General features: G+C 40.8%; 1 protein-coding gene across 5 annotated transcripts in view; it reads left to right on the top strand.

Moving 5' to 3' along the window:
- dst (dystonin) overlaps window positions 1-14755 on the top strand; it is a 174784-nt gene that overhangs the window by 101604 nt on the left and 58425 nt on the right. For all 5 annotated transcript variants that reach the window (XM_088933609.1, XM_088933608.1, XM_088933605.1 and 2 more), the window contains 12 exons: window positions 298-386; window positions 974-1097; window positions 1823-6559; window positions 6675-6824; window positions 7081-7296; window positions 7837-7986; window positions 8430-8663; window positions 9556-9708; window positions 9986-10219; window positions 10606-10893; window positions 11938-12483; window positions 13046-13222. In XM_088933609.1, the coding sequence (XP_088789735.1) occupies window positions 298-386; window positions 974-1097; window positions 1823-6559; window positions 6675-6824; window positions 7081-7296; window positions 7837-7986; window positions 8430-8663; window positions 9556-9708; window positions 9986-10219; window positions 10606-10893; window positions 11938-12483; window positions 13046-13222 (7098 nt within the window). The remainder of the gene's footprint in view (window positions 1-297; window positions 387-973; window positions 1098-1822; window positions 6560-6674; window positions 6825-7080; window positions 7297-7836; window positions 7987-8429; window positions 8664-9555; window positions 9709-9985; window positions 10220-10605; window positions 10894-11937; window positions 12484-13045; window positions 13223-14755) is intronic.

Here is a 14755-nt window from a genome sequence, read left to right as displayed (position 1 = left end):
TTGAAAGTGTTTCATTTTGAGGTTCCATCTATGTTTCTGCATTCATACTTGATAGCAAGGAATCTCAAAATTGAATCTTTTCTTTACATTCTAGATTTTTGTATTCAGAAACCAAACAGATATTCATATGTATTGTTTTAATTTGTAAACCTGTTAAACTCATCAGATAGAAGGGTTTTCCCAGAGTCCGGCTCTGTGTTACCAGCTGCGTGGTGGTCTAGTTGAAGTGATTAGGTTGTACAGTATATGGGATGCAGATCCAGTTCTGATTTGCTTCTGTTCCCTCTGTTATTGCAGGTCTCAGCAGAAGAAATGGCAGCCAAGAAAGAACAAATTGCTGAGGCTTTGAACAGCACTCGTGTGCTTCTGGCTAAACACAGTGACAAGTGAGTTTTCTCCCCTGTGCTTTGCGGATGACACTCGATGCAACATCCACTGCTTCCTTCAACAGAAAAGTGCTGTAAAACATGAGATAAAGATCAAACTGTCATTGTTCCAGTTCTGAGTCTGAAACCTCTCCAATCCTGCCTCATGGCTTGTTGGTATTTTATTATTATTATTTATTATTATTATGATTATTATTTTATTATTAATAATAATAAAAAGAACAACAATGGCATGGTGATTAGCATTGCTAACTTAGCAAGTTTGGGCCCGGTTGGGTTTGAATCTCGAGGTGCTGTCTGTGTGGAGTTTGTATGGTGTCCCCATGTTCATGTGGGTTTCCTCTGGGTGCTCCTAATTCCTCCCACAGTCAAAGGCATGCTGGTAGGTCAAGTGTCTTCTGAAAGAAATAGCCCTGCTTTTGAAAAAGTTGTTAGAAAATGGTTAATAAGAATAATAAAATTGTATTATTGTAGTAATATTGTAGTGCACATCAACAGTAAGGAGAATAATTTTCCTTGGCCATCACAAAGACAGGTTAAGACTAAATCTGCTTTGTACTCTGTTTTCTCATTTTATTTTATCACAGAATGTCAGAGGAAGAAAGGCAAGAAACCAAAGAGCAACTGAGGTCTTTACAGCAGGCGTACAGTGACCTGTCTCAGCAGGGCCTTGGCCAGCTTCAAGCACAGCAGAGTCTGCCAGCTGAACAGGTAAGATGCCACAGTGTCAGTCAGGCCTTCCTTGACACGTGGCCTGTCCTGGAAACACTTGGAATAAGAAGAAACAACCAGAGAGACAGTGTCTCACTGCATGGTAAATGACTAACAGTTTTTCTTGTCAGTGTGGTCTACTGCATGAGATGGCAAGTTTTTGTCACGTTCACCCTAATGGTTAAGTCACACCAATGCTGTTACAAAAGATGATAGAATATGGGGGAAAGATACTATATTTTTGTTTTTTTTCTGAGTCTGTGTGTTCCTTAAAAATGTTGGAAGTTTTTTCATAAGATGTATTTGAAATCAGAGTGTGCTGTAAACATGCATAGCATGGGCGTCTAATTCCACCCACATTCTAACTTTTCATAGCAGAACCACTCAATCACAGCCTGAGGATTTTACCTTCACAGGTGTACATTTGACTAAAACAATGCTTTTAATATGTTCTGTCTCTGACTAACTGTGTTTTTGCAAGATGTGGAAAATTCTGTTCACAGATGCATGCCAGCTTTTTTGTGTCCCTTCTTCTTGCTGTTGAAACACTGACACAGACTTTCACTTTTGTGTATGAACTGCTAACTTTCGTATGCTTTTGCTGTTGGTAAGTACTTGTTTCTACTGTTCATATCCATCAATATCAACATTTAATTATTCACATTTCTCTAAATACTATGAACAATAAGTACATAATTATGGAGCATCCATTGTGTTTTTTGCAGGACTTTCAAACCATTGAAGGCATCATAGATCTGGAGAGCAGAGCTGTATATTCTGTATGTCGATCTGTGCAGAAAGGCTTAATTGACTATACAACTGGAATCCGACTTCTTGAGGCCCAACTGATTACCTCTGGACTGATTCTTCCTGAATTCAGGATGTGTTTGGATTTGGAAGATGCTTTTAAGCACAGTCTGGTGGATGAACAGGTTTATTTGCAATTGCAAAAGCTAAATGAAGCTAACAGGTTGATTATGAATGCACAGTATTCATCAGAGCCACTTCCAGTAGTAGCTGCCTTTAAAGCAGGTGCTATATCAGAACAGCTCGCTATTAAGGTGATCGAGATTAAGCTGGCATCAGGGGGACTAAGAGTGACTTATACAGGGGACGTCCTGAGTCTGGAGAAGGCTTTCCAGAAAGGGATGATTCCACCACCTCTCTTCATCAAGATTCTTGAAAGACAAAACACATGGAAGGATCTGATTGATCCCAACACTGCGGAAAAGGTTTCGCTTGTGCAGCTCATTCAGAGAAGCGTCACTTATGAAGAGACTGGTCTGCGTTTGTTGCCGGTGAAGAAAGGTAGAGATGGTAAAATTGCTCTGAAATCGGGCAGAGAGATCAGCATTTTAAGGGCTGTCCATGAAGGCCTCATAGATCGAGAGACAATGTTCAGGCTGCTGGGAGCTCAGCTATTTGCAGGAGGATTAGTTGACCCCAAAACAGGACACAAACTCAGTTTAGAAGAAGCCTTGAACGAAGGCCTGATTGATCAAGATACTGCCTCTGGAATTCTGAGCTATCAGGCACAAAATGGAGGAATTGTCAACCCTCACACAGGGGATAGATTAACTGTTGATGAAGCTGTTCAATGCAATTTAATCAGCTCTAGCAGTGCTCTCCTAGTGCTGGAAAAGCAGAAGGGATTTATGGGATTTATCTGGCCTCATTCTGGTGAAATATTAACAGTGTCAACCTCACTACAGCATGAGGTGATTCCAAACCAGCTCACTTATAAACTGCTAAATAACAGGCAAAAAATAGCAGCCTTTTATATTCCCGAGAACTCAGAGGTAGTTGGTATTGAAGATGCAGCAAAGGAAGGTTTAATAGACAGGACTACAGCTAATGTGTTAATGTCTATAGAAATACCCGATGTTTTTCCTAATATAGAAGATTTAAACAATAAAATTTCATCATGGTTGTCTCTTCGTGAGGTTCAGATTGAAGGACCACAACAGTCCTCACAAGATATTGAAATTTCAGAACTGGAAAAAAATTGTCCATCACCCACAGAAGCCAAGGAATTATTTATTTCATACATCATGATGAACAGTTACATGGATCCCAAATCAGGACAGAGGCTACTGATATATGATGGGCAATTGACAAAAATGACTCATCTTTTTGCAGAAAATATTGAAGAGCCAAACAGAGAACAGGAGCATGATATTCTGTGTAACGTCGTTTCATCCCCTGAGAATTACAGTGATGTTCAACAGTCTACTGAAACTATCCTAGATAATATGCACATCAAACATAATTTGCCACCTAAGGAAGATAGTTTAAGAGTTGAACAGAAGCAACACACTTCAGGTTGGCATTCTTTTCTTTCGACTGAAGAAAATGTTTGTGACACAGAGGCCACAACGTGTAGTGTAGGGGAGAAGAATTACAGTGATGTTGGTTTGGAAATAGATCTTAATTCTGGTGGCAATGATAAAATGACTTTATCAGGGCTGACAAGGCCTGATTCAGTTTCTGATCTGCCTAGAACTACGCTTTACATTGAGGAGGGTGACCTCTTAACTGATAATGAGCAAATAACACCTGAAAATAGATCTGTGGATATAACCGTTCTAGATGAACCCGATATGCGACACAGTGAGCCATCAAACACACGTGACATCACAGAAACAGACGTGAGAAGTGGGAGAATCACGGAACCTGAGACAAAGGGCACAGACATTCCTGAGGAAACTGTTGATATTTTGTTTTCAAGGGAAATTGTTTCTGGAGAAACAGATCTGCAGCAAGCCCAAGCCCTGGCTGGCTTAGAGCATTCAGACCAAGCAATAGACATGTCTCAGAGTTTGACATTGCCTGGGACATCGAGCATAAATGTGAAAAACAAAGAGGTGCACATCCTTACGGAGAGATCCAGACAGCAGCAGTCGGAGCGACACTTTGCAGCTCAGCTTTTGAAAGTTCAGGTGGAAGAAGGTGGGATTTTGGATGTTACGTCTGGAAAGCGGTACAGTCTTAGCGGAGCCCTTGAAAAGGGGCTTATTGATGAGGAGACAGCAAGAGATATTTTAACTCTGCAGGTACAGGAAGGAAGAATCTTTAATCTGCAGTCGGGCACAAACGCGTCACTTATGGAAGCTGTGGCTAGTGGTTTAATACCACCTCACATTGTTCCTCAGGTTGTCGAGCAGTTGGGTGGTCCCTGTGACTCAAATGCTGGAAAAACTGTTACAGTTTGTGAGGCATTGCCACAAGGTTTGATAAATAAAAATGTCACTGAGAATCTTTTAAAATCTGAAAAGGCTACTGGTCTTGTAATTGACCCAGGTAGGAGTGTTGCTCAAGCAATAGGTCACGGTCATCTTGATGATGTCAGTGCTAATATGCTGTTCAAAGGACAGGTGATTTCTGATGGGTGTGTGGATCCTAAACAGGAAAACGGGAAACCAGAGATTACAACAGCTAACCTTGAAGTGAAAGACAAGCAACATGCTGACATTTTTGCAAAAACTGAAGGAAAAAGTGCACATCAAAGCATAAATGAACCAGAAGAGATGAAACAGATAAATTTTCAGATGAAAATATCTGGTGCCGCCAATACTCAGCACAGTGAAGATTTGTTTTTTCCAGAAGCTATGAGCAAAGGAATTCTTGATAAGGAAACAGTTCGGTCCATTTGTTCCAAACAGTTAGAGACGGGTGATATTACACAGCATGCTTCAGGTCAGTGCTTGTCTGCAGAAAATGCTCTACAGCATGGCTTAATAAATGAAGACTTGACTGATGAACAGTTTAAAACAGAAATTTCAAACCTGAACAAGGAAGTACTCTGCAATACTTTACATTCTTCTGATTTAAGTCTTAATCAAAAAGACTTACGGAAGAATGCAACATCAGAGCAACAAAGTGCTGGTGAAAAGTCAGTCAATGAAAGCAGTGTCCCATATACCAGTCAAGTAGGTGTTAGTCAATCTGATGCAGTGTCTGGAAAGAGGTGTAGTGCATCCATTACAGAACAGTCTAGAGTCCCGATTCAGAGGACATCAGGTGTGTCCTGTGTCTCACATGAAGATGCCTTGTCTGAAGGCAATCACATGGACAACTTCAGGGACAATTCCAGTCCATTCAGAAATGCTGCAATGGAGTCAGAACAGAAAAACATTTCCCCCTCTGAAAGGAATTCACCCCCTCTTTTAGCTGACCCTGAAGCAGGAGTGAGAGGTGGTGAACTCTGCACTGACACATCCCACTTGCAAACTAGTAATCTGTTTTCATGGGTTCAAGGTACAAAGTGTGAACGAGGTAACATTCAGGAAAGGGTCAAGGATGGTGTCGAGTGCACCTCAGATGAAATGATGTCTGCTCCAGAAGAGTGTACTCAGACAGAGGCAGTGGGTCATGTCATAAAAATCTGTGACAACATTCCTGTTGCCTCTGACTTCAGTCTATCAGAAAGTACAAGGCAAGAGAATGATAGTCTTTTACAGCACCATGGAAATTTCTCAGAGGCATGCTCTCAACAATACGAAGAAGGTTCTCCTGAGAGTGAAACGTTAAACAGTGTGAGAGACAACTGTTTGAAGGATGTCTTCAAAGAAACTCTTGATTCTGAAAAAAACAGCTCAGTATGCACCACTGAATTTCTGCCTGGCTCCAAAGCAGAACACACAGCAGATGCAGGCACCTTAAAAAATGACAGTAATAAAATGGGCTTTGAGTTAGACAGTTCCACGCTCAAAGCATCCACAGTGAGCTGTATTTTTGGTGAAAATAGCATTTCATCTGTGAATCCCGTTCCGGATCATGGTGTGGATGGAGATGACTTTGCTGCACCACAAACGTCAGATTTTTCCAGTGCATTAAGGTCAAGGCTGCAGGAACTGGTGAAAATGAAAGCAGAAAATGCAGATGTTCATGTTTTACACAAAGCAGAAACCCAAATCATTGAGGACATAATCAGCATGATAAAAAACGCCCAGGATTCCAGTGGAAGAATTGGTGACAGTTCAGCTTCAGGTATTGAGCAGAAAGAGATGCCTTTCAGTCACATCAACAGCAAGAGTCCTGACCTGCTGCTTGACTTGCTAAAACAAGAGGCCCTCCGGTCAAAGTCCCGTGAGCAGCTGGGAGATAAGGAAAGCCTGTCCTCTGAAGTGAAAGTCCTGGATGCAAAGTGCACTAGTGTGGTAGAACAAATCCAGTCACAGCTGCTGCAGATGTTTCAGGCTGCATCCCCTGCTGAAGACCCTGCGATGATCAGAGAAGTAGCTGATGAGCTCAGCAATATGGTGGGGAATGGAATTTGTGAAGATGGAAGCCCTAACCTTCCTGTTGCTAAAAGAGAGAGAGCGGTCTCCACTGCAGAAGACAGAAGACATTGCCAGCTAGAGCAGTGCAGCTCCAGTCCACCGAACGACAGCATTCATATTGTCTTGCCTGAGGGTGACCTCACTGCAGACAACAGCAATGAGTCTGACAGCACACCGCAAGTAAGTGTCCCGCTGAAACTGGCTTGTGCAGATGAATGCAGTGGGAACTCAATTGTAGCATATATAAAACAAGATTTCAAAGGTGACAATGTTAAAAAATAAATTGTTTTTACAGACACCCAGTACTACACAAATGTTTCTGGAAAATGTTGGGAGACTTCAGGATCATTCAGATGTTCTGGAAGACATGAAAAATGACCTGGAAAGCCAAGGCCCCTTGAGCAACAGCTTGGAGGCTCTCAAAGTACAACTTGAAGAATCTCAGGTTGGTTTGTTACGAGTTGATTAGTGCCAGAATTTTACTAACTGCTTTTAAAAAGCCAGCTTTGTATGAGGGGGTGGCTTAAATATTAATAGAAAAAAAATAATAGCAGCAAAAACACCACTGTTTACATTCTTATTTGTGATGAAAATCACCCAGTTTGCATGTGCGACCCACAAGCTGTCTTTAGTGAAACTCTCTTCTTCAATAATAAGTTGGCTGTAAACCTGCTATTGAAGCTTGCATTCTCTGTTTTTAGTGGCTAGAATCTCAGCTTTCTGCACTGGCTGGCACGCTAACTACCGATTTGAAGGCAGCGGAACAATTACTAAGGTCTGCTAATGAGCGCATTCCCACACAAATACGTAGAGATCTGGAAACGGTCTCTGCAGATTTGCAGCAGGCTTTCTCTGAAGTTTGCAAAACGTCATCAGAAAGGAGAATTTCTGTAATAGAAGCCATTGACTCAGAAAAGGTCAGTATTTTAGTATTTATATAGTACTTGTATATCAGTATATGCTATACTGACACACTGTATACTGATATACTAATATATCAGTACATACTATTTTTAGATAGTGTTTCAGTATTTAATTGTATTGCCATATATTTAGGTTGCAATGAAAAACAAATCCATGTATTTTATGATTTATGATTTTATTTATATATGTATTTTATTTTCCCTCTTCATTGTGAGCATGAACCCTATACATTGCTTACTCTTCTCTGTATTTTAATATCAAGGGAGATATTCTGTCTCGGTGAACTTCAGTAAGCATAACAACAGCAAGCACCACGACATTGACAAGTACTGCAATATTAAGCCGAACAACTGTTATATGTCAGGCTAATGTTATTGGGTTTCCATTGATCATTTTAGTCAACATAGTTGCAGTCACTCGATTTGATGTTAGATCAGTACTTGGATTACAGTACTTCTTCATTGTAATCAGTTGACTTTAATTGGAGCATTTGAAAACGTTATAAACTATAATTGTATTTTTTCTTATTTTAGTTAAAATTAGAAGCTTCAAGTCAAGACCTCCTCAGTGTCCTTGAAAAGCTCTCTGTTTGCATTCATGAGACCTCTGAAACAGTTTCCAGTCTTGACATTATGAACACTGATGACTTGGATACAGTGAAGTATAGAATTCAGCAAAATAAGGTACTGTTCTGGTTCTCTGACATAAACCTGTGAAAGTATTTTTTAAAACAAGTATTGCTACAATACTGCATTAAAGTAACGATGAAATATATCAACAAAGACAAATCCCTCTCCCCTTTGTACGTATATAAAATCTTCATTAAAATATGCCACATTGTTGCTACCGTAATTTAATAAATAAGATATAATAAATCTTAATACTAAATATTCTACAGTCTTTTATATTAGTCATCCCTAACTTCAGCTCTGTATAAGCAATCAATATATATATATACTGTATATACAGTGTTCACTGTTCATCATCTCATCTCAGTTGATTTACCTGGTAAATGAAGGATTTAAAAAGTCCTATTAGAGTCATTTCTAGAAGCTCAAAAGCAATATGAATAATCACGTTATTTGCAAGATTTTAAAAGATGGTTTAATTTCTTTGATAATTACAGGACTTGGAAAATAACCTGTCTGTAACACAACAACAAATTGAGGCCACAGGATTTGATGTTCAGTTCTTCATATCTGAACATGCACAAGACCTCTCTCCCCTCCAGAGCAGGCAGCTGTTGAAGTCTCTGAGTGCCACTCAGAGGGCTTTTAAAGACCTCATGGAAAAAGTGTCTACCCAAAGACACACTCTGGACCTGCATCTAGAAATTAGACAAGACCAGAGTAATATGAAGGTTTGGTCTTTGATAATGGAATGGTTTCTGGCCATGTCCTTTTTTTGACAAATCAGTTGTTATTGAATGAGAATAATGTGAACAAATGCCAACTACTGTGTAATTCAATTTGTATGTGGAACTTATTCCCTAACTCCCTCTTTCTGTGCATTGTGTGCTTGTGCATCCAAACTACTGTATATGTCTCCTTTTTACTCATTATCAGTCAAGAGTACTGCATCTTCTGACATCTGTAAAATGAAATAAAAAGCATTCTTTAGAATTTTCTCTAATAGATATGTAATTTGCTAAGATAGTGATATGCAAGTAAGGATACTGTAACAACATTTCTGTTATCATATTACTTTTTCTATCTGCTCTTTTTGTACCTCAGTGTCTGTTCACTACTTAGTAGGAGTGCAGACACTATTCCTGCTGTAGAGGAATATACTTGTGAGTGATACTCATCTCTCACGATTTCACTATTTACTCTGGGTTAAGATGAGAAAAATGTTTGGATTTCAAATGTAAGTTAAATGAATGATGATATACAAGTACATGAATTCTTCTGTACTGTAAACATTGTGGCATAATCAATATACTTCTAAATATTTCTTGTAAAATACTAATTTTATTCTAGTTGCATTTACCTTTTGCAGGAATCAGGAACACCAAAATGCCTTTAACTCCAGGGATCGAAAAGCATATCTTTCTCGTGTGTGGATGTCTGACTGCATCGACATCATTTGAGTGCTAACACAAACTCTCTCTCTTTCTTTGTCTTGTTCAATAATTGAATTGTTGTTGGGTGTCTAGCATGTTTACAGCACACTCTTGTGAAATTAAGGTTGTGACAGCATGGGTTTAAAGTACTGGAGATGCCTGCTTCTTCATGTCTTGGTTTTTGTTTCAGAGCATTACAGAGAAGCAGAAGGAATACACCGAAAAGTTGCAGGAGCTGTGTGATCACATGACGCAGACAGAAAATCGCCTGATCGGCCATCAGCAGTCTGCTGTCACTGGTGATAATCTGGGGGATCTTCAGCAGTATCAGAAGGAGCATCAGGTGAACACAGACAACTGTCAAAACCCCTTGGTAAAATCTTCCCTCTTTGGAAGGTGTTTGTCACCATTTAGATTTTATTTCTCCTCTATGAATATGGACAACTTTGGCAAACAATGTACATTCAAGTTTTACCTGTTATCTTCTATTGAAGTGTGATAAAAAAAACAATTGCCAAGTTCTTGAGGCTTTCCCTTTTTATGAGATCCTAATGAAGGGCAACATGAGATGAGACATACAGTAATTCCAAAAATAACCTTTTATCTCTTCTTTAACTCAGGCCTTGCAGAAAGATGTGAAAGATGGAGAGAGTGCTTTAGCAGAAGTGGTGAGGAGTACCAAGCAGTTCCTGGACGAGAACAGAGATAAACTACAGCCAGAGCAAATTGCAGTGATTGAGAGCAAGTTGGAGGAGGCCAAGAGCAAGTCCAGACTGGTCAGTCAGCGGGCAGAGGAGTCCAGGAAGGATCTAGACAAGGTTGTGACAACAGCAATAAAACAGGAAACAGAAAAGGTGAGATCACAGCTCTTTGTGCACATCATTTTTAGTTTAAGAAGAAAAGAAAATATGTTGCATCAACCATCCATCCATATAAAAAAAATCAGACAGAGTCTGGAGTTGATTGCGATTATATTTTCAAAACTTTTATTAAGGTAGATGACACACCTGTTTAATTGTTATTCCATCATACTCATTTAATCAATTGTGACAGCTAACACCTTCTCCAGTGTAAATCCTGTATAATTAGTTTACATATACTGTACAGTAAAAAAAGAACAATATTTTTAACATTGTAGAAATTGTTAATAGCCACAAATGAGACAGGATTCAGGGAGATACTTCAGTGTTCGCAGATGGTAGCATCTACAGTATAGTATTAGCAAACTTTTTTCCTCCAGTTGGCAGCGGGGGAACAGCTTGAAGAGAGCAAGAACAAAATTGAAGGTCTTCTGGTCTGGCTGTCTAACATTGGGAAAGACAAGGAAAAACAGGAGAACCTTAAAGACCAGGTGGCAAAACAGAATGGAAACCTTCCCCTGGAACCTTCAGACGAGCTGGTCATGGGAGAGGAGGACGAGGCCAATGGGAACCTGCTCCAGACACAGGGGGGCGAGCTCAGCGTTGTGGATGGCAGAGGGAAAGACACCACCGGGCTGGACTTAGACAGACAGTACGACAGGGTCAAGGTAGAAACCTTTTCCTGTCATTCCCTTGTTTTCCTGTCGTGCAGCTGCAACATTAAAACAAGTCCGCACACGTTGAAGTAAATTTAAGCTGCATTGTCCTTGACTAATGAATTCCTCAGGATTTTTTTTCCCCTTGAATTTTACGATCAATTACATCAGTGGTTCCAAACCTTGGGGTTTGTTGCAGGGCTCTGCTTCAGGGCTTCACAACCCTTTTCACCTCAAGCCTACTTAGGAATGTGTCCCGGTGGCTAGAGCTCACGTGAAAAAATACAAAGAGCAATGTGAGTGAAGATAAACTGTGATCAGGCAGGCTGTCTTTAGAGTAATACATACAGTAGCTGTCTACTCATACATACAGTGCTTACCATCAGCCAGACACCCTTGGGCCTGATCCTTACAAACAGTCTGACCAAACGCGTGTGGAAATGGAGAAAGCACTTAAAGTTTTTTGTGTCTTATTCCTCTTACGTTTAGATATACTGTACATTCCCCTAAACCCTTTGTTTTTGATTCACTCATGACTGAAATACCAGATTCACTCAGGTTGGAGGTAGTGAAAGGCATTAGAAACCTGAGTGATCGTGGCGACACCTGCCTGCCATCATTCTGGTCAGGATCTCTAAATCTCTAAATCTCTAAAAAGTAAATCTTTCAAAGTACAGTACCATCGCTGCTATCAGAAATATTTTCACCACTCAGGCGAGATGGGCCCAATGTTTCATAGTATTCTTACAAAAAAGCCACTACTGTATGTATGGTTTTTTCAAGACTTTGTTTTTAAAGTTTTTAAAAAAGTATTGCTGATTTTGAGCCCTCAAATCCTTATATTTCACTTTAATGTGAAATAATCTTTCACTAGTTGTATAGTTGTACAGTATATGTACAGTATATATAGGCTGTAAAATGTGAAATAGATGAAAGGCAACTTTAAAGGGAAAAGGTTTCTAAAATGAGATTATTCTAGGCCATAGTACTTTGCTTCAGCTGTTTTGCTTTAGCTCTCAGAAATGTCTAACATTCATTTCCCTTATAACTCCACAGGCACATCATCAGGAGGTCTTGTCCCAGCAGCAGGGCCTCATTGTTGCCACTCAGTCTGCCCAAGCTCTCCTCGACAAGCAGGCCCACATGCTGTCGCCTGAGGAGAAGGAGAAGCTCCAGAGAGACATCCAGGAAGTGAAGGACCGCTACGAAACCACGCTGACTGCTGCCGAGCACAAGCTGAAGCTCATCCAGACGGTCCAGGAGGAACTCCACAAGTTTGAGAGCGACTGCGGTGAATTTGACACCTGGCTGCTTCAGTCAGAAGGGGAGATGCAGGAGCTCAAGTCGGCCACTTCGCACCTCGAGGTTCTCGGAGAGAAGCTGCAGCGGCAGAAGAGTTTCTCAGAGGACGTCATCTCTCACAAAGGAGACCTGAGGTTCATCACCATCTCAGGGCAGAGGGTGCTGGATGCAGCCAAGTCCTGCAGCAAAACAGACTCCAGCAAAGACTCAGAGCTGGTTGTTGACACGTCTGGAGCATGTGCTGCAGTCCAAGACAAGCTAGACTCTGCCGCAAGTCGCTACAAAGCTCTTCATTCCCAGGTAATTTTACACCTGTAAACTAAAGACCTCCAGCTTAACTGTATACTGGATATGGTGTAGACACAAACTGTTTTATAGATTTTTAAACATTTAATTGAATGTTTAGTCTAGGGTGCACTTCCACTCCCAAAACACCTCCTAATTACTGCAAGCTCTGCCAATAATAAGTAACTTTCTGGAGATGGAGGGATAAATTCATTTTCACAATAAAATGATTTGTGCCTTTGAATTCAGCTGCATCATTGGTGTAACCTGTTGTGTGCATGTTTTGAACACAAGGTGGCACCATTCCTTTAAACATGCCTGGTATTCCTCCTGAACAAAGTTATCTGAATGCCTGTTACATCAAGTTGCCTTGTCTTATACAAACAGTGCAAATAATGAAGGAAAGAAACCTCTACAGTCTGTTTTTTTGCATTGTGCCTTGAATTGTGGAGGATGAATTTAAGAGTAATATCTTATTTTGCACTAGAAAAACACCAAAAGTCCTTCAAAAACAGCATTTTGTAATTTGCTAATGAATTTATTTTACTTTCCTAAATCATTGTGAATACTGTTTCAGTGTAACCAGCTTGGAACCAGCCTCAGAGATGTGGTTGAGAAGTACAAGAGGTATGAAGACGCTTCGTCTGGACTTTTGAAGTGGCTGAAAGATTCAGAAGAGGTGGCGATGAAACAGCTAGCAGAGACAATAGCTGTGGATCTCCAGCACCTTCAGAAGCAGTTGGAGGATACCAAGGCAAGACCCAACACTGATATCTCAATGCACTAATGTTGGTAGTGAAACTGGCGGCAATCCGGTATTGGATACAGTAGGCCCAAAGGTTCATGCACAAACGTACTTAGAAATAAGTAGTGGTTAATTCCATACTGAAAAGTAGAAAGAAAAAAACACAAACTGGTTCGGCCATTTAAGCGTTTTTCAGGTGTCGGAGTGAGAGAAATGAGATGTGGAACTAGAAAGCAAAGGAGAATATAGGACACAGCATGTGAGAATGGGCACAGCAGGTGAAGCAGCGATACCAGTTCAGGAAGAATTTTGGCTTCTGATAACGTTCTGGTGGGCGGCACAGTGCCGCAGTGGGTAGCATTGCTGCCTCGCAGAGCTGGGGCTCTGGGTCCAATTCCAGACCTGGGGGTGCTCTCTGCTTGGGGTTTGTGTGGGTTCATGTGGGTTCCTTTGGGTGCTCCAGTCTCCTCCTGCAGGCCAACGACAGACTGGTAGGTTAATTGCCTGTGTGGGTGTGTCCAGGGTGTACCCTGCCTTGTGCCCGTTGCTTGCCAGGATAGGCTCTGGCTCTCCTGCGACCCTGAAATGGAATAAGCAGTTGGAAAATAGATGAATGGATATCTTTCTGGAATAGGAATCCTGGAAATCCTGTCAAAAGATGCAGACGGACAGGTCAGTGTGAGGCTGGTCCTTTTACATACCTCATGGCTTTACCTAGCAAAGGCAAAAAAGAACAACACTTCAAGGTTTTACATATAACAGTAAACAGCATAAACAACAAATAGCTGAGTGCTGATTTAATGATCTTGGCAACTTATTTTTGGCAGTGTAAGGAATTTTACAGTTTTATAAGTTATGTGGATGAAGGCGTATAAAACAGTTATTATCTGAAAATAAATATAGGAAAACATATTAATATTAAGTTGCGTGTTTCGCTCAATGAGAGGTGGTGTGACTGAGCTGTTGAAGGATAAGTGTAATAAAAGGACCAAGAAAGTGTCACGCAAGTCATTAAAAACTAATTTCACTTAGAACCTTTTGCCAGAGAATCAGCAACACAGTCCAACATTTAACGTAGTCCAGAATCATCTAGGCATGGTTAGGGATGGATTCATATGGTAAGATCTGTAACTAACCAAACCTTTATCTAAGAGATGCAGACAACATCCTACAGTGTAATGTATTTACTGTATGTGGGTATTTGAAAAGGGGGCTACAGTATGATTGGCATGAACCCACGAGGCTGAATGCCAGGAAGCAGATGATGGTAAAGAAGTCAGGACCTGCCTTGTGCAGGGAGCTCGGGGGCTGCTGGGATGGTGGAAGGGCACCCTGCAGTGAATGCTGGGAAGGAAAGATCAGTGGCATGACCTGGCGGTGGGCTTTTCTTCCCAACTGTCATTTCTAAACTCCATTAAGCACTAAATCTAGTCCTTTGAGGCATGTTTCACACGCAGCGACCAAGTGAAAGGTTTGTGTTCAGGTCAGTATTACAATAACCAGGCTCTCTGAAGAAGCCATGGGCTCTTCACTATATCCTAC

Source organism: Atractosteus spatula, chromosome 15 (assembly GCF_055471065.1).
Source record: "Atractosteus spatula isolate fAtrSpa1 chromosome 15, fAtrSpa1.hap1, whole genome shotgun sequence".
NCBI lineage: Eukaryota > Metazoa > Chordata > Actinopteri > Semionotiformes > Lepisosteidae > Atractosteus > Atractosteus spatula.
This window is presented reverse-complemented; position numbering and strand designations above follow the sequence as displayed.